Below are 26,836 nucleotides of genomic sequence, written 5' to 3' on the forward strand. Positions count from 1 at the left end.
TGGTTAGAGCGTTGGGCCAGTAACCGAAAGGTTGCTAGATTGAATCCCCGAGCTGACAAGGTAAAAATCTGACGTTCTTCCCCTGAACAAAGCAGTTAATCCACTGTTCCTAGGCCGCCATTGTAGATAAGAATTTGTTTTCTTAACTGACTTGCCTAGTTAAATAAAAGAGCTTTATTTCATTGTCCCTCTATATCTTGCCACTTCCTAATAGTCATGTTCTAGCACATGCTAAACCTTAATTTAAGAGCTCTCCTAAAGCCTTCCCTACAGTTAGACTTGACCAGTGGAGGAAGAACAATGAGATCTACTGCAGTACGTTATCCCATCCTTCTGTCATAGACTCCTTATACTTGTATCCCCCCCTTACAGTTAGTTCTCCCACACACAAACATCCTGGACTATACCCTAAGATACTTCACACCTGCAAGTAGTGAAATGGGATGTAGTGATTTGACGCCCAAACCTGACATTGACCTCGCAGCTCAGTGGGACAGGACGAGTGACACAAGAATAGCATGCATCAGAACCATCTGACACCAAGTTCCTTTCTTAAAACTACTTTTATTTTTTTTCACTTCTCCAAAACAAAAAGTCGCCTGAGTGAGTATGAGGGCGGCTTTGCTCCTAGTGTCCTAGTCAATGAGAATAAAAAGCACTTTTTAAAAAGGTCCTGATACAAGTGCCTTAGTTTAACTGCTCACAGTCTACAGTGGCCTTGCTGGGCCAAACATTGCGAATCATAAGCTGCAGACAGTGATGAATATAGGAATCCTGATATTTGCTCTCTCAAGGGTTCTTCTTGGTTGACATGTTACTAATGAAGGTTACTAATGAAGTTCAGGGCATCGGAGCAAAGCCTCCCAGTGAGTTGTGCAGGTGGTCTTGGAGTTGGGTGAGTTGGGGTTTTTGGGGGGGATGTGTGTGTACGGTATGTGGGTATGGATGGGGCAGGGTAAGGGGAACAGAGCAGTAGGGGGTCTGGGTTGTGTTTATAAGTCGCTCTCTCCGTACAGGGCACTGGAGAAGGAGATGTAGTCCAGGGCGCCTGGGGGTGCGCCGCTGCCGACGTAACTGGTCATGCGGCTGATGCAGTAGTCGGCCTGCTCTGGGGGCAGCTCCCTGCGCAGTTCTTCCACTGTGATGTATGTCTGGGAGGGGAGGACACAGGTCAACAAGGGTTATCAAGGGTCCCACCACCGACATCACAACAACCAAAATCAGTGGCTCCATGTGTCGGACTTCGCAGAAGAATAGGGGCAATAATGGTGCCGCCCAACTCACCTTGTCAGAGGCCAGGATCTTGAATGAGGCCATGACCTGATCGGCGGTGTCTGTCTCGGCCGTCTCGCGGGTCATGAAGTCGATGAAGGCCTGGAAGGTCACCACACCTGTGTTGTTGGAATCCACCAGCGTCATGATGCGGGCAAACTCCACCTCACCCTGGGGGACAGAGAGAGAGAGAGAGAGAGAAAGGAAGAAATTATTATATAAGTACAACAAATAATTACTCACACAAAGAAACCAACGCACTGTATGTCCATTGCCTCAAATGACTGGGTCCTGAACAGTGTTGCCAACAATTTCAGTGAGATTTGCTATTGGCTCCTTGATTTGTCTCCGATGAAGTCACAGCATCAATTTGCCTTGTTAAAGCTGTGGTCCCCGGCATAGCGTTTTCAGCCCCTCTCCTTGTGCTTCTCTGCCCGGCCTAGTGTTTTCGTCCCCCTCTCCTGCTGTACACCCCCTCCATTTGTGCTTCTCTGCCAATGTGTGCGCCGTTGCTGCAACTTCTGTTGCACAGACAGCTTCTCCCACTCTCATTTGAGGGAGGAATGAGTGGAAAAAGTCGCTAAATGCTGTCAAAACCATAGAAACCCCTCAGTGTCAAAACCCCCCGCAGCCTGAAAAGTAGAAGAATTTGCCGCTAGAATCATTTACCAATAAAAGTTACTGGAGGGGGTCTGAAAACTTGCTAAATATAGCGACAAAGTCGCTAAGTTGTCAACACTGGTCCTGAAGCAGTCCGACTCACCAGATCGTAGCCCATGGAGATGAGACAGGCACGGAAGTCATCTGGGTCCATCATACCATTTCTCTTCTACAAAAGGAAAAACAAAAGATCACTAAGCCACATGGGCAGGAAAAGGGATTTAACATTAAACGTAACCGCTACCTAGCTCAAGCTCGGTCTTACCCTGTCAAAGTGGTTGAAGGAGGCTCTGAACTCGTTGAGCTGCTCCTGGCTGATGCCCTTGGCATCTCGGGTCAGGATCTGGTTCTCCACCTCGTTGATGGTGCGGGCGATGGTGGTGAGGAGCTGCTCCCAGCCCACACGCACATGCTGAGAGGAGGAGAACACAGGATTGGAATCTGAAGACTACACAGAGGTCTACAATACAGACAGGGAGAGGGGGAGAGAGGAGAGAAGAGAAGGTGGGGGGCATAAAGATGAGAACCCCGTGGCAGTACCTCCATGGTGTAGTTGGTGTGCTTGTTGTCGAAGATGAGGGACTCCTGGCTGAGCTGGTGGTCTCCCTCCAGCTTGTCGATGTTGCACTTGTAGTTGATGATGTTCTGCTCGTACTGCTTCAGGTTGCTCATCTGTTCCTCCAGGGAGCCGGCGATGTCCACAGACACATGGCTGATCTCCTACAGGAGGAAAGAGGGGCTGTGTTAGAGTACAATTTCATTTTATTCATTCAGCCAGGATAGCAACTGTTTTAAAGGGAGTCGTGGGTTCCATAGAATCAAACCAAACACAGATCACATAAAAAGGCGTGTTAATACAGGATTCGTTGACTTTGTCTTGAGAGGATATGCTTGAACACTCATAAAACAGATCTGGAATAATCTAGTGAAGATGTGAGTTTGAGCTGTGGGGTATTAGTTACCTCCATCTTGGTCTGGATCCAGGGTCCAATGATGTTGGCCTGGGCAGCGAACTGGCGCCTCAGCCTCTCGTTGGACTGCTGCCTGGCCACCTCCTCCTGCAGCATCTGATCCCTGAGGGGCACCAGGTGTTTCACCTACACACAGCAGATAAAGGATAGGCAACGTTGAAGGACAAAAGTGATGACTGGACCTGGAGCTTGACGCATCCCGATGGATCAGAGTTAAAGTTTGAATGATAAAGAATCGATGCATCGAGTTTGTTTAATGCTCGTCTCTAGAACGAGAGGGGTCATCTCTCTCCCCGAGTAGACCAAAGAGATGGATATGTACTCACAGCATCCCATTTGTCGGTGATGTCCTGGGGGGAAAGGTTGGTGTAGGGGTTGACCCCTGACAGCTTGATGCCGTAGGTCTGAGCGATCTTCACGATCTCATTCTGGATTCCCATGGTTGCAACGCGCTCCTTATCTGCCTCTGGCAAGGTGGCCTTGAACTGGTCATGGGCTGTGATCAGACTCTGAGGAAGAGGAGGAGCAAAGGGAACGATGAAGAGGAGAAAGTGAAGGAGGGAAGGAATGATAAATGGATGTAACAAGGATGCCCCCCCCATCATGCCCCCTCCCTCTCTCTGCCTCCTACCTGGATCTCCTCAATGCTGTGCACAATGAACATGTCCTGTAAGTCCTCCATGGCTCCGTCCATCCAGTTGTTGAAGGGGGCTGCTCTCTTGGCGAACTCCAGGTATAGCTGGTCGATGGTCTCCCACAGCTTCTCCACACGCTGAAAAACACACACACAAGCCAGTCGGCGTGATCACCTGGTAATTGAGGTCATCTCAGACTTGTATGGAGGGTGAAACATTTTTTGAAAAAAAGACAACTTCCGAAGCCTATTTACTGGAAGTAAGGTAGGTTATATAGAGGGTAGGAAGGCACGGTGTTATGTGGAGGTGAGAAATAGGGTAATGCCTGTCTGTCTCCAGGGTACCTCCAGTGAGTCTCTCCTCTTCTGGGTCAAGGTGCCCAGGTTGTCCCACTGGTCACAAATACCCTGGCAGCGGGCGTTGATGGTGACGGCGTCATGATAGTCCAGCTCACTAGGACATGAAGTATATGAGATTATGAGTTAGCGTCGGAGTAATTTCAGACCAAAAGAGGAAGGAGGATTTTCTTCCTTTTCTCTCACACGCTCCTTCTCTCTCCCCCCATCTTTATCATTCGATCAGTCTTTCTTTCAGTCTGTCTGTCTCTTAGTGTCTCTCTTTTCCCCCTCTCTCTTTTTCTCTTACTTGAGCTCCTGGGCGATGGCAGCAATCTGCTCCACTCTGTCCTGGTGGGCAGCCAGGTCGCTCTCAAACGCCTCGTGCTTCCTCATCAGGGCACGGATCTCCATCAGTGAGGCAGACTCATAGTCCTTCATGGACAGCAGCTCCACCTTACCTGAAGGCCACAGAGAGACACACACTGACTAAAACGCAAGTAGAAATCCTTTACATCTATTACACAAAGTTCAGAGCAGGATTTTTACAACCTAAACAAAACACAAACACTACACTTGATTTGAGATAATTGAGAGTGTCACCTCTGCTCTTTCCATTCTCATCCCCCATACCTGAGGTCCAGGACTCATGCAGGGAAGACTTCTGCTTGAACTTCTCAGCCAGGTGGTCCAGCCTCTCCAGGCGTCTGATCTCAGTGAGCAGCCACTCCTCATAGCCCTTCTCTACCTGCTCCAGACCCTTCCAGGCATTGGCAATGTCCTGAGGGGAGACGAGTAAGAGACAAACCAGGGGCTCAGTGAATGAGAACACGACAGATTAGGGACCAGATGACTGTAATGAGAGTGAAAGGGCGAGTTAACGGGAGGGGTGGCTACGAGGGGGACGGGGGACGTACCGACACCATCTTGCCCTCGGAGGGCATGAAGGCGGGCCTGTTGCTCAGCCTCAGCTTGGTCTGCAGGGTGTTGAAGTTAATCTCCAGCTGACACTTCTCCTGCACCTTGGGAGGCTTGTGGACGCGACGGTAGTCACGGAAGTCCTCCAGCTTCTGCTGCATGGCGCGCATGGTCTGCTCGGCCACGCGGTTCTCCAGCCAGGGGATGGTGCGACGGATCCACTCCAGCAGCTAAGGGGAGAGGGTTGTACCGAGACATGTCCACTGAAGCCATCTTAACACAGAAACATTATTTGGAATGGACCGAGAACGGGTCAAACTAAAAAGGCTGCATACCCACCTCACTGGCCAGCTTCTCATACTCCTCCATGAGCTTCTCGTTCTCCTGGTTGACAGCCAGCACCTTGCAGATCCTATTGGCAGCCGTCTCGGCCTAGGACACAAGAACAGAGGTCAGGGAGGATGTCCAGGCTGGATCTCTACGGGGAAAGGCTATGTAGAATGGAGGTCAGTGAAGAAACCTCAAACTATTAAAAAATAAAAGAGAGTCGCACACTCCATATATAAACTCCCAGTAATTCATTGGTTAAACCTCACCTGCTCGGCTCCAGCGAAGGCATGATAGAAGCAGGACACATAGGTCATGATGGCTTTCTCGTCGGGCTTCGGGGTGTTCACAATATCTCAAATGGAAAGAAAAAAAGTCTAAATGATTGCCATAGATGTCCAGAGAAAACATTTCTTCCTCATTTTGGTTCAGACAATATGAGCGCTTATGAAAATGCGTGCTTTTTGTCGGCAGCTAAGATCTGTCTTAATAATGCTACAGTGCATTCGGAAAAGTATTCAGACCCCTTGACTTTTTCCACATTTTGTTACATTACAGCCTTATTCTAAAATGGATTAAATTGTTTTTCCCCCCTCATCCACCTACACACAATATCCAATAATGACAAAGCAAAAACAGGTTTAGAAATTTTTGCAAATGTATTCAAATTAAAAAAACGGAAATATCACCCTGTACTTTGTTGAAGCACCTTTGGCAGTGATTACAGCCTTGAGTCTTCTTGAGTATGATGCTACAAGCTTGGCACACCTGTATTTGGGGTGTTTCTCCCATTCTTCTCTGCAGATCCTCTCAAGCTCTGTCAGGTTGGATGGGGAGCGTCGCTGCACAGCTATTTTCAGGTCTCTTCATAGATGTTTGATCGGGTTCAAGTCCGGGCTCTGGCTGGGCTACTCAAGGACATTCAGAGACTTGTCCCGAAGCCACTCCTGCGTTGTCTTGGCTGTGTACTTAGGGTCGTTGTCCTGTTGGAAGGTGAACCTTCGCCCCAGTCTGAGGTCCTGAGCTCTCTGGAGCAGGTTTTCATTAAGGATCTCTCTGTACTTTGCTCCGTTCTTTCCCTCGATCCTGACTAGTCTCCCAGTCCCTGCCGCTGAAAAACATCCCCACAGCATGATGCTGCCACCACCATGTTTCAACGTAGGGATTGTGCCAGGTTTCCTCCAGACGTGACACTTGGCATTCAGGCCAAAGAGTTCATTATTGGTTTCATCAGAACAGAGAATCTTGTTTTTCCATGGTCTGAGAGTCTTTAGGTGCCTTTTGGCAAACTCCAAGCGAGCTGTCATGTGCTTTTTACTGAGGAGTGGCTTCCGTCTGGCCACTCTACCATAAAGGCCTGATTGGTGGAGTTCTGCAGAGATGGTTGTCCTTCTGGAAGGTTCTCTCATCTCCATAGAGGAACTCTGGAGCTCTGTCAGAGTGACCATTGGTTTCTTGGTCACCTCCCTGACCAAGGCCCTTCTCCCCCGATTGCTCAGTTTGGCCGGGCGGCTCAGCTCTTGGAAGATTCTTGGTGCTTCCAAACTTCTTCCATTTAAGAATGATGTGTTCTTGGGGCCTTTAATGCTGACATTTTTCATTTCCCTCCCCAGATCTGTTCCTCGACACAATCCTGTCTCGGAGCTCTACGGTACAATTCCTTCAACCTCATGGCTTGGTTTTTGTTCTGACATGCACTGTCAACTGTGGGACCTTATATAGACAGGTGTGTGCCTTTCCAAATCATGTCTAATCAATAGAATTTACCACAGGTGGATTCCAATGAAGTTGTACAAACATGTTAAGGATGATCAATGGAAACAGGATGCACCTGAGCTCAATTTCGAGTCTCATAGCAAAGGGTCTGAATACTTATGTAAATAAGGTAATTCGTTTTTATTTTTTTAATTTTTTTAAATACGTTTGCTAAAATTTCTAAAAAGCTGTTTTCGCTTTGTCATTATGGGGTATGGTGTGCAGATTGATGAGGGAAATGTATAAGGCGGTAACGTAACACAAATGTGGAAAAAGTCAAGGGGTCTGAATACATTCCGAATGCACTGTAGAGTCCTGTAAGAAAGGTTGTTCACCTTCTGCATCCAACATCTTGGGGATGTCCAGGTACTTCTCTGCCACCTCGAAGGCAGTGTTGAGATTGCCCATGGGGTCATCCTACAGATGCACACACACACACAAAAAGGACTCGGTGAGTAAGAGGCTAAAGACCAGTACCAGTTAGAGCAGACAGGACGCACTCATAGCCATTCTGAACTACGTAGGCGGCTGGCATTCCATTCACCATGACAGAAATACTGTTTGGAACACGGTCTGTTCAAAAGAAGACGTATCATTGTACTCCCAGGCGAAAGCAACGCTGCCGAAACGTGCCAGAGTTTTCAAATCTTTGTTGCGTTGAACATAATAAATTGTAATGATAAGCTGTTCATTTATATGAATAGTGCCTCGGTCCTTGTTTTTTCATTGTTGTTTCATGACGTTTAAAGATAATATAACTAAGATATTGAATTAGTTATCATCATAGTCCATCACATTGTAATCACGTCTGAAGCCACTCCATGCATTATTGCCATTTTAGTCATTCTCTCCTTAAGATGATGATGCTGGATCATTTTAAGGTCTTTTTGTTGTTGTTGTGTCAATTCATATAAAACATGCACTGTTTTAAAGAACAGTAAACTGAACCAACTCGAACACGTATTCAATTGTTACTTCAAACCAGTGCCTTAACAGAATCGGTCCGTCGGTAATGTTAGCCAAAGCACAGTTCAGTTGTCTATGCCAGTTCCTCCATCCTCACCACTGTTCATTTAGAGAACAAAAGAGCTTTTAGAAGAATCAAAATAACCAAGAAATACATTGCAAAGGTTCAGAGTAGCCTACGGGCGTGGACAATGGTGCAGGCTGTTTGAGTGATGTTTGTGTGGGCGAGACTGGCTGAGTGTGGACCAGAGAAGTGCGGACCAATCATGCAGGGATGTGGGTGGGAAGAGTGACAGCACCTTGCGCAGTTTGGAGTAGTCAATGAGGTCAGGTCTGTGTCTGTGGATGAGGGCACACAGTGCCAGGCCATCCTTCCAACTGAGACACAGACCCAGGGAGAGAGAGAGATGGAGAGAATGATATACAAAATCAATCAAAGATGAAGAGGAGGAACAAAAGAGATGAATGCAAAGGATCTGTGAAAGAGGTAAACACAGGATGTGTGAAGGAGAGAGGAGAAAATGTGAAAGTGTAGCAGTGAGATGAAGAAATGGGAGAATCTCCTCTAACAACTGCGCAGATTCAGAACATTCAGGATTTAAACCATGAATAAAACACATATCAGTGACTACAGAATGTATGTGACATGTTGTGAGCCAGCTATGTGACCAGAACAGAGTAGTGGCTGCTCACCTGATGTGGAAGTTCTGCACATTGACATTCCTGTAGGGGGCAGTCTTCCTCTGGCACCACAGCAACAGACCCTCCTTAGCAGAGGTCTCTGAACACACACAATGATGTAAAGTAGGTTTTTTTTTTTTTTAGATCCTTTTATAGCATAGAAATAACCCTAATCATGAGAAATGCCTATTGCATGTGTCACATATATGAATGACGAATTGTAAGGTTCTCTGAGAGGGTTTGGCTTTGAGTCTTTGAAGAGTTTTATTTATTTCACCTTTATTTAACCAGGTAGGCTAGTTGAGAACAAGTTCTCATTTACAACTGCGACCTGGTCAAGATAAAGCAAAGCAGTGCGACACAAACAACAACAGAGATACACATGGAATAAACAAGCGTACAGTCAATAACACAATAGAAAAAGTGTGTGCAAATGAGGTATGAGAGCACTCACCCTCTACAGAGATGTCCTGGATGGCGAAACGCAGAATGATGGTCCAGATCATCCCCAGGGTCATCTTCACATTACCATCCACAATCTCTGCCGAGGTCAAGGGTCAGTTAGATCGGAGGATAGAGACATAAGATGTGGAAATACATTTGCAGGAAGTAGACGAGCACTATGAGAAGATAAGGGTGTCGGGGTGCGAGTCTCACCCTCGGCACCGATGGACACCAGCTTGACTCCCTTGCTGCAGATGAAATCCAGGGCCTTGTTCACGTTGGCGATTTTGTGGAAACGCATTTTGCCTTTGTCTGGCTTGGGAAGCCTTTCACCTGCACATTCACAAACACACATTAGTTAGCATTAAATGTAAAGTGAATGGAAATTGTGAAATGTATTTAGACATTTCACCGTGCAGAAAAGAGTGAAAGGTCAATGTTCCATGTTCTCTGCCTGTAGGCTCCAACTACCTGAGATGACCTCCAACAGCAACATGAGCTTGAGCCCATTCCTGAAGTCCTCCTCAATGTTCTCAATCTGTGTGCCCGCTTTACGCAGGTGAGAGTTGCACCAGGCGGTGAAGGTCTGAGAGAGAGAGACACACACAGAGACACCGAGAGAGAGAGTGTTAGAATACTTCATAATATTTTGGGCCAAAATCCATTATGCTTCACTTATGAAAGGCCTTTAAACAGGAGAGCGCCATGTGTGTCTTTTCAGGGGTTATGGGTCAATATATCTAAGTTACTACTGATCCTACTTTGGTTACTTCAAATTCTAGAAAAAACTATCAACTTGAAAGCTGCAGTACACAAGGATCTCATATAAAATGAGACACTGTCTGTCATAAACAACGAAGACTGTGTATAACAGCTGTCGACTGTATAACAGCATAACAGACTTTCAAGCTAAAACTACATGTTCAACAACCACCCCTTTGGTATGAATGTTATTTACACAAAGACATAGATTTACCCTATGCTGCATAAAAGTCAAGATAGTTGAGGAACATATTTCCGATGTCCCAATAGCACGGCATCAGGTTTATGAACCGCTATACAAAAACAGCATCAACTCATTCTTTTTCAATTGAAGCTATTATGTAAAAATGCTCGCTATAAAAAGAACGCTCAGTGTATGGGGCATTGAACAGTCAGAGCGGTGCGGATTCTGCCACGCAGAAACAGAATCAATACATCATCCCTCTTGGACATCGTTGGCTTGTTTTTGGAGTCAGGTCCAGGAATGGTTGTTGGTTGGACCGGCAAACTGTATTGTTGGGGGATTTGAGGGAACACAGTCGAGTCAGTAGGAAATATCATTGTGCTCTTGGGTAAAGGTCAAGGGTCAGTTATTTTTGGGGCAATTTTGGCAGAAATGTTGCAGATGGGGAGGTTCAAGTCCCTAGTGAGACGCCATGGTAGAATGGAGGGATGTATTGAAAGAGGAAACGGTAGAAGGACCATTTCCTGGGAAATATGGGTTGATCTGCATCTGTCTGAAGGTTGGAATTAATACATACACACACACACACACACAGTATAAATGTTTGAGGTCGTCCAATCAGGGGTGAGGGTGGATGTGATTATTGTATGCTTTGCGTCGTTATTGATATTTTGTTTCCGCGCTGTAAACGCTGTTACCGGTGGTTGCGGGTCTTTGTATTATATTGTTGAGAAATATAAATCTGTGATATAGCTTTTACACATTTCGAAGAGTACATAGTAATGGACACTATTTTGAACACATGACAATGTGATGCAGAAGCTGCTGAGGCAATACAAACGCAGAGAAAACAGTCTGCAGGAAGGACTGAAAATGAGTGAAGCTGTTGGAAGTTGTGACGATCAAAATCGGTTTGTATTTATCTATGGGCTTAAGAAATAGATTTAGAAAACACAGCATGTGCCGTTTTCCATAAACTGGAGTGGAGTGAGAGATCGTGAGAGGGAAAGAGGGAGAAATGGAGAGACTGAAGAATGCTCAGGCCCAATGTAATTTGATTTAAAGCTGGAAGAGGAGACTCTTCCGCAGCAGGTGTCTACCCCCCAAATCACCCTCTACTGCCATTGATGCCCAATATTAGACCGGGTTGGAGGAGGGGGGGGCGAAGGAGGAGAAGGAGTGGGTGTAGGAGGCTATATCGGGTAGCCAGGGGACAGCTGACAGCACAGCATTCCTGCAGCAGACACTCTCAACCAACAGTATGGGGAAAGGGAATGCTGGGAAAAAAGAGAGAGGGGGTGATCTTTTTGAACAACTCTCAATGTTAGCTTTTCAGTAACACCTTTATCTCGCCCACTGGTGATTTGGGATGGGGTAATACAATTATGAATCTTTTATATTTTTGCATAAGTGAAAGGCAGTGACCACTCTGGCAAAACCTTTTTATTACCAGTGAATTAATTCAAATGAAATGCCTTCAGATGGATCAACTCCTCACGATCATTATAATGTTTAATTTACTTGTAAAAGGAATAACAAAAAGGCCCAAGAACTCTGGAAAGAATATTAACATGGAATGGATCTCTTGTGTATGACACAGGTAAAAAAAATCCCCCCAAAAAAAAGACATTAGCAAAAAACAGACTTGGACCAAAAGAGGCATTCAAACTGATACAACAAAATGGCCTATCCCTACCAGACACCTACTTTATTGTTAAGAAAACTCTAGACTAATTCATAACCAGTGTTACAACTTTACTGAGTTGTGTTCTGAGCTTGGTGGGGGGGGGGGTAACTAATGTCCAAATATCTATTGCACATAAAGCCAGAATAACAAACAAGGCCTCACTACAAAATGCATGTCTCAATGACCTGTTTCTAAAGCTGAACCATCAACTCGCATAACACAGATTCCGATACCGGCACACCACGCCATTCAGCAACTCTTTCTCTAGCTGAGAGTAACTGTACCAAGCCACGACTATATTACTATCACTTGTATTAACACTAAGGCGTTAATACAACTTCCAGGCTAAACCATCCTTCAGAAAAATTCTAAACTGAGCATTGAAGCAAAGAAACTCCACCGGAAACGATGCCTGTCGCCGTCACTAAGGGCAATAGCTTCTTCAACGTATTACCTCAAACCAGAGGGAACTATGGGACAAATACAGTAGCTATCATTGTAGAGCCCTGTTGGTTAACATGGCAGGTCTAAAGCCCCAGACCTGCCATGTCATCCTTCCAAGTCTCGTTCGTCACTTGAATGTGAGGAAGCCTGGGAAACAAGGATAGGTTTGGGGCTAAGGCCAGTGAGAGACTGTGACCCTAAGCCTGGCACTCCCAGGGAATTGTGGGAGACTGTGGCCATGGGCCTGGCACTCCAAGGAGCTGGGCTGGCACTGGGACTAGCACCCTCCACAGGCATGCAGGCCTGAGTTACTGGGTCATCTGGCAAGAGCCTACCTGCTCTCTACTAACCCTTGTTGTTAGTGGGGGTGTTTCCATGTAAAAAGCCCCATGAGCACTAACATGTGAAGTTCATAGGAGCGCATCAAATTTGGTGTCAAATTAAAGCAAGGAGTCAAAAAAATGTTTTAAATGAAGGCATATATACAGATTTTCCCAGAATGTCCCATCCCAAAAATGTGGAATAAGCAAAGGCTTTGATTTCTTGTCAGGTGGAAAAGGGGTCTTAGAAAACATCTAACAGAAAAAGTCTTAAACGGTATTAGAAATACACCAAAAACACAATAATGTTGAAGTAAAGACCCCTGCTAACTAAAAACATTTATATATAATTTTTTTAAATAAAAATATTGCCGAGTGTCTTGTCATTCTGGATATTTTCCAATTTCTCTCCCTCATGGGGGAGAATAATGAAAGTTCACAGAAGTAACAAGTAAAAGGTAGACCTACCAATTAGTTAATGTTTTTACTGATAACACTTGGGTTTATGATGTATTAAGTGATTAAAATGCCTCATTCTGTTAGCAAATTGGTAACAGAATGACTAAAATCTGTAACAGAATGACAGCGAGTGAATTGGCTACAATGGGAAATCATAGATGTCACAAACCACAATTGGGTCACCTGCTACTGTCCTCCCTCCACTGGCCTACTGTTATGTTCAGTACTACTGTCCTCACTCCACTGGCCTACTGTTATGTTCAGTACTACTGTCCTCCCTCCACTGGCCTACTGTTATGTTCAGTACTACTGTCCTCCCTCCACTGGCCTACTGTTATGTTCAGTACTACTGTCCTCCCTCCACTGGCCTACTGTTATGTTCAGTACTACTGTCCTCCCTCCACTGGCCTACTGTTATGTTCAGTACTACTGTCCTCCCTCCACTGGCCTACTGTTATGTTCAGTACTACTGTCCTCCCTCCACTGGCCTACTGTTATGTTCAGTACTACTGTCCTCCCTCCACTTGCCTACTGTTATGTTCAGTACTACTGTCCTCCCTCCACTGACCTACTGTTATGTTCAGTACTACTGTACTCCCTCCACTGGCCTACTGTTATGTTCAGTACTACTGTCCTCCCTCCACTGACCTACTGTTATGTTCAGTACTACTGTCCTCCCTCCCCTGACCTACTGTTATTTTATGTTCAGTACTACTGTCCTCCCTCCACTGACCTACTGTTATGTTCAGTACTACTGTCCTCCCTCCACTGACCTACTGTTATGTTCAGTACTACTGTCCTCCCTCCACTGGCCTACTGTTATGTTCAGTACTACTGTCCTCCCTCCACTGGCCTACTGTTATGTTCAGTACTACTGTCCTCCCTCCACTGGCCTACTGTTATGTTCAGTACTACTGTCCTCCCTCCACTGGCCTACTGTTATGTTCAGTACTACTGTCCTCCCTCCACTGGTCTACTATTATGTTCATTACTACTGTCCTCCCTCCACTGGTCTACTGTTATGTTCAGTACTACTGTCCTCCCTCCACTGGTCTACTGTTATGTTCAGTACTACTGTCCTACTGTTATGTTCAGTACTACTGTCCTCCCTCCACTGACCTACTGTTATGTTCAGTACTACTGTCCTCCCTCCACTGGCCTACTGTTATGTTCAGTACTACTGTCCTCCCTCAACTGGAATACTGTTATGTTCAGTACTACTGTCCTCCCTCCACTGGCCTACTGTTATGTTCAGTACTACTGTCCTCCCTCCACTGACATACTGTTATGTTCAGTACTACTGTCCTCCCTCCACTGACATACTGTTATGTTCAGTACTACTGTCCTCCCTCCACTGACATACTGTTATGTTCAGTACTACTGTCCTCCCTCCACTGGTCTACTGTTATGTTCAGTACTACTGTCCTCCCTCCACTGGTCTACTGTTATGTTCAGTACTACTGTCCTCCCTCCACTGGTCTACTGTTATGTTCAGTACTACTGTCCACCCTCCACTGGTCTACTGTTATGTTCAGTACTACTGTCCTCCCTCCACTGGCCTACTGTTATGTTCAGTACTACTGTCCTCCCTCCACTGGCCTACTGTTATGTTCAGTACTACTGTCCTCTCTCCACTGGCCTACTGTTATGTTCAGTACTACTGTCCTCCCTCCACTGGCCTACTGTTATGTTCAGTACTACTGTCCTCCCTCCACTGGCCTACTGTTATGTTCAGTACTACTGTCCTCCCTCCACTGGCCTACTGTTATGTTCAGTACTACTGTCCTCCCTCCACTGGCCTACTGTTATGTTCAGTACTACTGTCCTCCCTCCACTGGTCTACTGTTATGTTCAGTACTACTGTCCTCCCTCCACTGGCCTACTGTTATGTTCAGTACTACTGTCCTCCCTCCACTGGCCTACTGTTATGTTCAGTACTACTGTCCTCCCTCCACTGGTCTACTGTTATGTTCAGTACTACTGTCCTCCCTCCACTGACATACTGTTATGTTCAGTACTACTGTCCTCCCTCCACTGGCCTACTGTTATGTTCAGTACTACTGTCCTCCCTCCACTGGCCTACTGTTATGTTCAGTACTACTGTCCTCCCTCCACTGGCCTACTGTTATGTTCAGTACTACTGTCCTCCCTCCACTGACCTACTGTTATGTTCAGTACTACTGTCCTCCCTCCCCTGACCTACTGTTATTTTATGTTCAGTACTACTGTCCTCCCTCCACTGGTCTACTGTTATGTTCAGTACTACTGTCCTCCCTCCACTGACCTACTGTTATGTTCAGTACTACTGTCCTCCCTCCACTGGTCTACTGTTATGTTCAGTACTACTGTCCTCCCTCCACTGGCCTACTGTTATGTTCAGTACTACTGTCCTCCCTCCACTGGCCTACTGTTATGTTCAGTACTACTGTCCTCCCTCCACTGGCCTACTGTTATGTTCAGTACTACTGTCCTCCCTCCACTGGTCTACTATTATGTTCATTACTACTGTCCTCCCTCCACTGGTCTACTGTTATGTTCAGTACTACTGTCCTCCCTCCACTGGTCTACTGTTATGTTCAGTACTACTGTCCTACTGTTATGTTCAGTACTACTGTCCTCCCTCCACTGACATACTGTTATGTTCAGTACTACAGTCCTCCCTCCACTGACATACTGTTATGTTCAGTACTACTGTCCTCCCTCCACTGACATACTGTTATGTTCAGTACTACTGTCCTCCCTCCACTGGTCTACTGTTATGTTCAGTACTACTGTCCTCCCTCCACTGGTCTACTGTTATGTTCAGTACTACTGTCCTCCCTCCACTGGTCTACTGTTATGTTCAGTACTACTGTCCTCCCTCCACTGGCCTACTGTTATGTTCAGTACTACTGTCCTCCCTCCACTGGCCTACTGTTATGTTCAGTACTACTGTCCTCCCTCCACTGACCTACTGTTATGTTCAGTACTACTGTCCTCCCTCCACTGGCCTACTGTTATGTTCAGTACTACTGTCCTCCCTCCACTGGCCTACTGTTATGTTCAGTACTACTGTCCTCCCTCCACTAGTCTACTGTTATGTTCAGTACTACTGTCCTCCCTCCACTGGCCTACTGTTATGTTCAGTACTACTGTCCTCCCTCCACTGACCTACTGTTATGTTCAGTACTACTGTCCTCCCTCCACTGGCCTACTGTTATGTTCAGTACTACTGTCCTCCCTCCACTGGCCTACTGTTATGTACAGTACTACTGTCCTCACTCCACTGGCCTACTGTTATGTTCAGTACTACTGTCCTCCCTCCACTGGCCTACTGTTATGTTCAGTACTACTGTCCTCCCTCCACTGGTCTACTGTTATGTTCAGTACTACTGTCCTCCCTCCACTGGCCTACTGTTATGTTCAGTACTACTGTCCTCCCTCCACTGGCCTACTGTTATGTTCAGTACTACTGTCCTCTCTCCACTGGCCTACTGTTATGTTCAGTACTACTGTCCTCCCTCCACTGGCCTACTGTTATGTTCAGTACTACTGTCCTCCCTCCACTGGCCTACAGTTATGTTCAGTACTACTGTCCTCCCTCCACTGGTCTACTGTTATGTTCAGTACTACTGTCCTCCCTCCACTGGCCTACTGTTATGTTCAGTACTACTGTCCTCCCTCCACTGGTCTACTGTTATGTTCAGTACTACTGTCCTCCCTCCACTGGCCTACTGTTATGTTCAGTACTACTGTCCTCCCTCCACTGGCCTACTGTTATGTTCAGTACTACTGTCCTCCCTCCACTGGTCTACTGTTATGTTCAGTACTACTGTCCTCCCTCCACTGGCCTACTGTTATGTTCAGTACTACTGTCCTCCCTCCACTGGCCTACTGTTATGTTCAGTACTACTGTCCTCTCTCCACTGGTCTACTGTTATGTTCAGTACTACTGTCCTCCCTCCACTGGCCTACTGTTATGTTCAGTACTACTGTCCTCCCTCCACTGACCTACTGTTATGTTCAGTACTACTGTCCTCCCTCCACTGGCCTACTGTTATGTTCAGTACTACTGTCCTCCCTCCACTGGCCTACTGTTATGTTCAGTACTACTGTCCTCCCTCCACTGCCTACTGTTATGCTTAGCTCATAATTGATTTAATTCGCTTTCTGTCGCGTGGTGGTCAAAGCAAGTGGGAAATCAGTCTGGACAACCCTCTCCCGGTCTCTCTCCAGTTAATGTCACCTCTCCCGGCTCTGACACCTACCCTCTTTCCGTTTACTGTAACAAACCCTCTGACCCACTGCACACCGACTGACAGCGGACTCCCACGGATGTTAAAAAGTAGTTATAAAGACTTGGTTCTGCTCTGGATCTACAGAATTTGGTCTCGTTTGAGGACGGAGCTCATTAGAATAATAGCCAGTGTGTAAAATAATCCCCAAACATGCAAAGAAGGATATAAAATATTTTCTACCTTTGTGTACCTATTCAGGATACATCACCATGTAGAGAATGAGATTGATAATGATGTATTTCTGTATACTACAGATCAGGGACCCATGATGTCATTGTGTTACCGTCATTCTGTTACCTGGTGTTAATCCACTTCACTTACTGTAGTTCAATAACCCAAATAGATTTTTTTCAAACTCAAGGTGTCATATCATAGCTGACACCCCATTCCTTCTGCTGACATCTTTGCCTCTTAAAGAGTAGCTATTTCACCAAGTTTTGTGAAAACGTGGTCACATGAACTGAGGGAGATTTGACCGTCATTCTGTTACCAAACCTTACATCTGCAATGTTCTTCCAGTAAATGCGTTTTTTGCACAATTTTCAGTGGAAATTGTTCAAAGTAGTCCTTGTGCATAGAGTTGTATGGTTCGTTTAACTTCAATGGTTTTTGTTTGGCAGAGTGTTAAAGTGAAAAATGGGAGTCTCACGGTCATTCTGTTGAATTGCCTTGGGTAAGAATATGGGGCCGGCGCGCTTAATACAATGGCATGGCACATGTAAGCCTGAGGGCTCAGACAGAGGAAACAGACGGACATCTGCACACACGAGCGCACACACACAAAGAAAACATGAGCACACAAACACTCATGAATATCTACAATTGCTGGAAACACAACAGACTCATACACACGAGGTTGTATAGGCTTACTGTACACACACACACACACCCCAATAATTGATATCCATTCAAAATCATATTTTCCCTAACCCTAAACTTAACCCTTACTCTAAACATAACCCCTAACCCTAATTGTTACCCTAAACCTAACAGCTAAGCTTAAAATAGCCTTTGTCCTCATTGGGACGTGGGAAAGGTCTTCAAGAAGGAGAATTTTTCCTTGTTTTACTTTCCTTTTGGGGACTTCTGGGGATTTCCGGTACTCACAAGGATAGCAATACAAACCCACACATGAAAGAAATTACATTTGCTTACACTTTTACCAAAACACTTGCAATGTTTTATATCATATTAAATAGCAACAAAATATACTTTTGATTTTGGCATTTAGCTAATTAACAGCGGTGTCACCAAATCACTACATCTCAAAACTCCCATCATGCAAGAAATAAAAGAGGACACATCAGCATCAATATTTCACCCCAAAAATGTATTGTATGCACTGCCACCCTTTCCATGACTACCAGTTACCTCGGAGTTGCCAGCATATAATGAACGCTTGGTTGCCAGTCCCTTTCTGCTTGAATTGCTTTGCTAGCACTACTCTAATCCACAATTCTCTATTACTACAGTTTAAGAATCCTTGGCTATGGTCTTTTTTTCAATAATAACAACACATACTATAGTAAATAACATTGCAGTGTGTTTGTGTTAAATATGTGTTTAATAACTCTTGTATCAGTGTAAATAACTATGGTAATATGCAGCGCACTTGGAAAATATTCAGACCCCTTGAATTTTTCAACATTTTATTACATTACAGCCTTATTTGAAAATGGATTAAATAGTTTTTCCACCCCGTCATAAATCTACACACAATACCCCATAGTGACAAAGCAAAAAACAGGTTTTGGGAATTTTGTGCAAATGTATTAAAAAAAAAAAGGAACTGAAATAATACATTTACATAAGTATTCAGACCCTTTAGTCAGTACTTTGTTGAAGCACCTTTGGCAGTGATTACAGCCCCGAGTCTTCTTGGGTATGATGCTACAAGCTTGGCACACCTGTATTTGGGGTGTTTCTCCCATTCTTCTCTGCAGATCCTTTCAAGCTCTGTCAGGTTAGATGGGGAGCGTTGGTGCACAGCATTTTTCAGGTCTTTCCAGAGATGTTCGATTGGGTTCAAGGGCGGGCTCTGGCTGGGCCACTCAAGGACATTCTGAGACTTGTCCCGAAGCCACTCCTGCATCGTCTTGGCTGTGTGCTAAGGGTCGTTGTCCTGTTGGAAAATGAACCTTCGCCCCAGTTTGAGATCCTGAGCGCACCGGAGTAGGTTTTTAAATCAAGGATCTCCCTGTACTTTGCTCCGTTCATCTTTCCCTCGATCCAGACTAGTCTCCCAGTCCCTGCCGCTGAAAAACATCCCCACAGCATCATGCTGCCACCACCATTCTTCACCGTAGAGATAGTGCCAGGTATCCTCCAGACGTGACACTTGGCATTCAGGCCAAAGAGTTCATTATTGGTTTCCTCAGAACAGAGAATATTTTGTTTCAAAATGGCCTGAGAGTCCTTTAGGTGCCTTTTGGCAAACTCCAAGCGGGCTGTCATGTGCCTTTTACTAATGAGTGACTTCTGTCTGGCCACTCTACCATAAAGGCCTGATTGGTGGAGTGCTGCAGATGGTTGCCCTTCTGGAAGGTTCTCCCATCTCCACAGAGTTCTCCCATCTCTGGAGCTCTGTCAGAGTGACCATCAGGTTCTTGGTCACCTCCCTAACCAAGGCCCTTCTCCCTCGATTGCTCAGTTTGGCCAGCTCTAAGAAGAGTCTTAGTGGTTCCAAACTTCTTCCATTTAAGAATGATGGAGGCCACTGTGTTCTTGGTGATCTTCAATGCTGCAGAAATGTTTTGGTACCCTTCCCCAGATCTGTGCCTCGACACAATCCTGTCTCGGAGCTCTACGGACAAATCCTTCAACCTCATGGCTTGGTTTTTGATCTGACATGCACTGTCAACTGGGACCTTATTTTGACAGGTGTATGCCTTTCCAAATCATGTCCAATCAATTTAATTTACCACAGGTGGACTCAAGTTGTAGAAACATCTCAAGGATGATCAATGGAAACAGGATACACCTGAGCTCAATTTTGAGTATCATAGCAAAGAGGTATTTCTAAAAGCTGTTTTTGCTTTTTCATTATTGGGTATTGTGTGTAGATCGATGAGGATTATTATTATTTTTTAATTCATTTTAGAATAAAGGCTGTAACGTAACGTGGAAAAAGTCAAGGGGTCTGAATACTTTCCGAATTGTAATCACAATACAACAAGACATGATTAGTCACACTCTTAGCTCCTCACCAAAGGCTTTGGCAGGAGTTGTAAACAGGCTGAAAACAAACAAATGTATGAGATGATGAAATTAAAGTGTAGGGATCCATAATCACAACCTAAAGCACAAAACAATCACGTCAAAGCCAGGGTCTCCCCACCATGCCCGAGTTAAATATAATACATAATTTAGGTGTACAGCCAAAAGCATGCATGGAATATTGGCTTGTTTGCAGCAGTAAGGGGCTACGAGTAGACGTCTGTATTACGCTGGCACCACAGTGTCATCTCTGAGGCAAGAATGAGAGCATCCCCAAAGCATGCAAAACGGTGCCAATTGTTCCTTCACTACAAGCATGGCATACCTGTGAAAGTCTGAGTTGAGTTGTTGAATGGTTATAGTTCCTGTTCCACACCACTTCTTGTATCGGTTTGGTTAATGTTACGTGTAATGTTGGTTAATGTTACGTGTAATGTTACGTGTAATAAACCCATTATAAACCCATTATACTAAGCACCAAGTGACTATCAAAAATGGAACTGACATCCTCTATCCTGTCCGCATCCCCGAGGAATGATCCTTTGTAAAAACGTGGGGGAGGGCAGCACCCATCACTGCTATAATGACAATCCCATCCCTACACAGTTATGCTCTACCACATTACATGTCAGACCGTATACAAGAGGCTTCATTTCTCGTGGACAGACTACGCGATCGAGAAACTGACCAAAAATTGGGTGAGATTAGAGTTCTGAGTTAACCGAGGCTACAAAATGCCAAACGGAAAAAGGTAACCACCTACAAGTGGCAGTCTGTCCGCGCTATCATGCCAACTCCCTGTCGCTCATCGTTATGTTTGGCTTGACAATGACAGCAATGGCGTTGACAAGAGCACAAACAGATCTGGGACCAGGCTAATTACTACTGCATAATGACTTACAGCATGACAACTAGTGTGGCGCCCCGGCAGCTCATTGAGTTAACGGGCACTGCATGTATGTCTGCCAGCATTTGAGGAGGCTGCAGAAACTCCATTGCCTATTTATAAACTGCTAAAGGGCTAACGTCAGCATCATTTGTAGGCCTTCTGGTGTCGAAAGTACAGTGAGTCTTATGACTGTACAGGACATATGGGGGCTTCCGTGCAATTATGGATGACGCAACATGGTATCTATTGAAAGACAGGGATTTATAAAATGGCGCTCGCGAACAAAACCGATGAACCAAACGCATGATGCAACAACGTAGCATTGGTACTACTACAAGCAGTACATTTTGCATCTCATTAGACAGAAACCACACAAAATACATCAAAATTCTGGCGTTTATGATTATGGAAGACAAAAAAAAATCTGTGAATGAGACAGTGAGAATTTATGACACCTGTCCCACTTTAGGAGTGAGGATCCAATTTCAGTCCTAACAGAGAAGGACCCCCCCCTTTCCCTAAAACACCTAGGACATCAAGCATGCCCCATTTCCCAAATCCCACCACTGGCCACTGCTAGAGCAGCAAACTTAGCTGTAATAATGACATCATCATGGTCCACTCACAGTGACATGGTTACCCTCTGGTGTCCCACGTGTGTACAAAGACCTTTACACAGGAAGTTTCATTTGATCTCAGTTGGTCCAGTTTGGAGCAATGGGTCAACAGAGATCCTTTGGTCAAAGATAATTGATTTATCATAAAGATCCCTTTACCTGAATCTGATAGATTTTCACAGACTATTTAAATCAATAACGATATCCGTAATGACAGTGGATTATATGGGACATTGGAGACAGTTAGGCCAACACCTATACAATATAATGGATTTGCATGACATTGGCCACAATGGGCACAGTTACAGTGTTTTGGAATACAGGAGACAGTTCTGTGTAGACCCTTGACTGGCATTTGGGGGCGGGGTTGAGGAGTTCGTTGGAAATGCTAGCACTAAGCAAGCTTGGGATATTTTTTTTTTATTGAGGCTCTTCTCTGCCATCGTGAGTTATGTCACCATTCTGGACACTTGCCTAGTATAAAGTAAGGCCTTTGCCATGTACACTTGCCTTGCGATTGTAAAGCAACTGATATAAATGGGGTCATCAGAAATACCTGCGTGACCTCGACTCCTGACTCCGATAACTCCCCATCCCCATTGGCCTACTGGGCCACACCAGGCAGTTTATAGAAGCTGGCCCTACAAGGACACCTCTTCTGGAATAGCAACTGCCATTTGATCATACTGATGGCTTTCTCAGCCACCTCCCTCCACAGCCTGTAAGAGACTCCCCCATCTTGCCCTCCCTCCCTCCCGACAGAGTCAGCCCCCATAATTCCCTGCTGATCTTTCAGAAGGTAAAAAAAACGGCTCAAATGAATCTATTGAATGATTTCACAGTCACATAGTTACCCTTGGGAGGAAATGCATAGATATGACAGGTGAACTAGGCGAGACAAGATACACCTGATGTTATAACCATTTCTACCAGTTAATAACAGATCACGTTGACCATAGGAAGTTGTATTTGGCTGTAGTTCATTGCTAGCCAGGCTTGTAGTTCATTGCAAACAGGTGGTGAAACTGGGTCAGGACCACCCAAAAGCATTTACTGCATTCCATCATACTGTATCAGGGTTTTACAATATTCAATGACTATGCAGTGGAGGCATGGAAAGCCAATTGATAACTACGCAATAAGACATTGAGATGGTATGGTTTTAGAGGCTGGTAATTTTACACAGCAATTAGTGGACTAAAATACACACATCACACTGGTTCATGTGCTGGAAAAAGATAAGTGATTGAAACTTGATCAGAACATTTAATCAGTTGTGGTTTCATAATTTATCACTGACAAACATCCATACAGCAAAATGTTTCAAGTTTCATGTATGACGTTTTAATGTCACGTCTACAAGTACAGTGAAATGACTTCCTTGCAAGCTCTAAAATGTAATATTGTGTGAGCAAAGCAATATAACCCAACTCCTTCAGAGATGCTTAAAGGAGTAGTTCACTATTTTACAACTTAGATGGTTCCTCACTTTGAAAGTAGTGTATGGGCCAAGAGAAACTGTAGTTCATGGTTCAGTTCTTTAAACGTCCACTACAAACGTCAGCTAAGTTTAGCCACCACAAGCTAATAATCAATGAAAGTGATGGGGGCATGTGAGCGTTTTCTTTTTAAAAATGGCCAAGATACCTTTAAAGATGCACTATGCAGACATCGCTCCGCCATTTCCTGGCTGCTAAAATTCTAATGGTTTGCCTAATTTCAGTTTATGGGACAAAACAAGCAGTCATTGTGTAGAGAATCATTGTACCATCTAAACTGCTGTGAAATATCTTTTCCATAACCAGAAATATTGTATTTTCAGCTGGTGTACAAAGCCGAAAGTAAAAGAAGCAAAAACGAAACTTAGAAATAGCACACAGAACAGATCTACCGCTTCTTAGACTTGCTTTCAATGAGAATGAAAGATCTATAACTGTCAGCGTGCATTACGCCCGGCCCGCCACAGGAGTCACAAGAACATCTCTGCCGGCCAAAACCCTCCCTAACCCCGACGACGCTGGGCCAAATTGTGCATCGACCCCATGGATCTCCCGAGCGCGGCCGGCTGCGACAGAGCCTGGACTCACTGCAGTGCCGTAAACAGATATCTAACAGGTGGTTGGTAGGTAGGTAGACACAGACAGACACACAGACAGTCTGTCATGTGGCAGTCAGGGCCCAGAGGTAGGATCAGACAGCCCTCCATAAACATTGATTAGGTCTAATCCCTAAACCACACCCTGAGCCAGGGGAACACCCAAATGATGTGTTACATCATCATGATGTGTTACATCATAAACCTAAGAAGATAGATAGAGGTGTAGATGTACATACATAGTATAATACAGGAATATCTACACTCTTTTTTTTCAATAATTTCCGTAGGCTTATGTGAAATAAGTTAGCGTGTACAGTCATCACATTTGTTCTTCAGTGTTTGGCGCAAACAATCCCTAAGCACTTGAAGAGGACCTTCCGGTCAATGTCTGCACCCCCCAAAAAATTGTGAATTCAGCATGATGGTTGTTCCAGAGAATGAAAGCCTTATTTGCTGTGATACTGACAAACATACAACGGCATAGTGGCACAGTGAGGCTCTAGAGGTTTTTTTACTTAAAGAAACGTAGGGCCCTTAATGGATAAGTCCACCATGGTGTACTCTCGTAAACCCCCAGAGAATGATGAAGAAGCAAAGCGCTCCAAGTAGCAGTGGGATTGATGGGCTGAAGGGACATGATAGAAAGGGTGAGGTACAGGTTAAGTATTTATAGTTCATTAGTCTATTTGGAGGTCTGAAAACGTAGCAAGGGCTCTTGCCACTTCTACGTCTCACTGTCTTGGTGTTGCCATCTGTTGCGGTCTCTCACTTTGTTGAGTTCTCTGAAATATAGAAACTGTAAGACTGATGGGAAACCAATGTAGCCTACCCCGGTCAATGACAACTATCTGGGATACTTGGGATGTCCCTACCCCACCTCATTGAAGTTGACATTTAAAACGGTTAAGGTAAGGACTAAGGTTTGGTAGGGGTTAAGGTTAATGGGTAGGAATGTCCCAAGGATCCCAGATAGCACTGACCATTACAAAGAGGTTGAAGTATAAACTGATATAATTATGTGCAATCAATCTTCCCAAATCAAACAGGTGAATGAATGACCAGCGAGAATGTTAACCGTCCCCAAAATGTTATTGTGCATGCAATCATTTAATCAATAAGTTCACTGACAACTCATTACATATCCACAGAGATCACACTACCCATGTTTCTCCCTGCAGGATACATAGGCCCCTATTATGAATATTGAGAATAAAGTCTTAACGTGATATCAAGACTACAACGTCATTTTCCATAATGCCTTGCAACCTTGTAGGCCCTCCTACTTAATATGACCCGATTAAAAAAAAAAAAACATTACCTTGCGCTGCTGTTTCTCCCAGGCAGGGTCCAACAGAAGGTCCCTGTCCCAATCATCCTCTTGGGTCATGTAGACTTGCTCCGAAGTCATGTAGGAGCCATATTGCACCTGAGTTTCGATTGCTGTCATTTCGTCTCCTTTGGGAGATGCTTATCCCCTCGACCTAATCAATTTAATTTGCACCTTTCAACTCCTAAGCCCGCAAACTTGTTGGGACACTTTCTGTGGCAGAGAAAGCTGCGCCCGATTTCAGATTCCTGCTTATAGATGCTACTCCCACCTCACGAAGTAACGACGGCACTGTCAACCCCTGGTCAGAGGCGACACACGTGACAACAACCGGTTAATTACGACTGACTCGACGTGAGGCTATTAATGACACTCCTAAAAGGCTATAGGCATAACTACAGGATGTCCAGAGGTGCATATCCGTGTCTTTACGCCTCTTGCAGATGCATCCATCTATTCTACGCTGAACAAAAACATCAATGCAACATGTAAAGTGTTGGTCCCAAGTTATGAGCTGAAACAAGATTCCAGAAATGTTCCACATGCACACAAAAAACTTCTCAAATGATGTGCATAATTTAGTGGACATCCCTGTTAGTGAGCATTTCTCCTTTACTAAAATAATCCAGCCACCTGACAGGTGTGGCATATCAAGAAGCTGATTAAAAGGCATGATCATTATTACAAGTGCACCATGTGCTGGGGACAATAAAAAGCCACTTTAGTTGTCACTAAACACAATGCCACGGATGTCTCAAGTCGAGGGAGCGTGCAATTGGCATGCGGACTGCAGGAATGTCCACCAGAGCTGTTGCCAGAGAATCGAATGTTAATTTTTCTACCATAAGCCGTCTCCAACGTCGTTTTAGAGAATTTGGCAGTACTCCAACCAGCCTCACAACCGCAGATCATGTGTATGGCCTTGTGTGTGTGTGTGTGCGAGCGCTTTGCTAATGTCAACGTTGTCAACAGAGTGCCCCGTGGTGGTGGGGTTATGGTATGGGCAGGCATAAGCTACGGACAACGAACCCAATTGCATTTTATCGATGGCAATTTCAATGCACAGAAATACCATGACGAGAACCTGAGACCCATTTTATTTAAGGTATGTGTGACCAACATACACATATCAGTATTCCCAGTCATGTGAAAATCATAGATTAGGGCCTAATGAGTTTATTTCAATTGACTGATTCTCATTATGAACTGTAACATCTTTAAAATTGTTGCATGTTGTGTTCATTATTTTTGTAGAATGCATGACTTTTCTACAGATCAATATGCGTCACTTAGGCAGCATCTACACAAGCAGCCCAATTCAGAATTGTTTCACCCCAGTAATTGATCTTTTGACCAATCATATCAGATCTTTCACCTCAACCTTTTTTTCCAAGAGCTGACCTGATCGGCCAAAAGACCAACGCGTGAAAATAAGATCAGAATTGGGCTACCTGTGTAAACTCAGCCAAATAAGTGTAAGATATAGGATACATTCTTTATTGTAGCCATGTGTGACAGGGTCGGGGGGCACTGCCACTAACCAGGGGTTGCAGGCTCAGGATAAAAGTCCAATATGAAATGCTTTAATCCAC

At 44.9% G+C, this 26,836-nt stretch overlaps 1 protein-coding gene across 1 annotated transcript; it reads right to left on the reverse strand.

Annotated features, from left to right (window-relative positions):
• Positions 1 to 544: 544 nt before the first annotated feature.
• Positions 545 to 25,589, reverse strand: LOC115154837 (alpha-actinin-3). The gene is made up of 21 exons (XM_029701482.1): positions 25,236 to 25,589; positions 9,436 to 9,550; positions 9,178 to 9,297; positions 8,975 to 9,061; positions 8,533 to 8,620; positions 8,139 to 8,217; positions 7,209 to 7,290; positions 5,388 to 5,473; positions 5,131 to 5,223; positions 4,791 to 5,021; positions 4,507 to 4,654; positions 4,184 to 4,334; positions 3,883 to 3,991; positions 3,535 to 3,675; positions 3,230 to 3,412; positions 2,895 to 3,029; positions 2,473 to 2,652; positions 2,198 to 2,344; positions 2,036 to 2,101; positions 1,285 to 1,443; positions 545 to 1,151 (listed from the first exon to the last, which is right to left on the reverse strand). The coding sequence occupies exons 1-21, from the start codon at positions 25,362 to 25,364 to the stop codon at positions 993 to 995; spliced, it is 2,688 nt and encodes an 895-aa protein (XP_029557342.1). The 5' UTR covers positions 25,365 to 25,589; the 3' UTR covers positions 545 to 992.
• Positions 25,590 to 26,836: the final 1,247 nt, after the last annotated feature.

The sequence above is a fragment of the Salmo trutta genome, chromosome 19 (assembly GCF_901001165.1).
Source record: "Salmo trutta chromosome 19, fSalTru1.1, whole genome shotgun sequence".
Lineage (NCBI taxonomy): Eukaryota > Metazoa > Chordata > Actinopteri > Salmoniformes > Salmonidae > Salmo > Salmo trutta.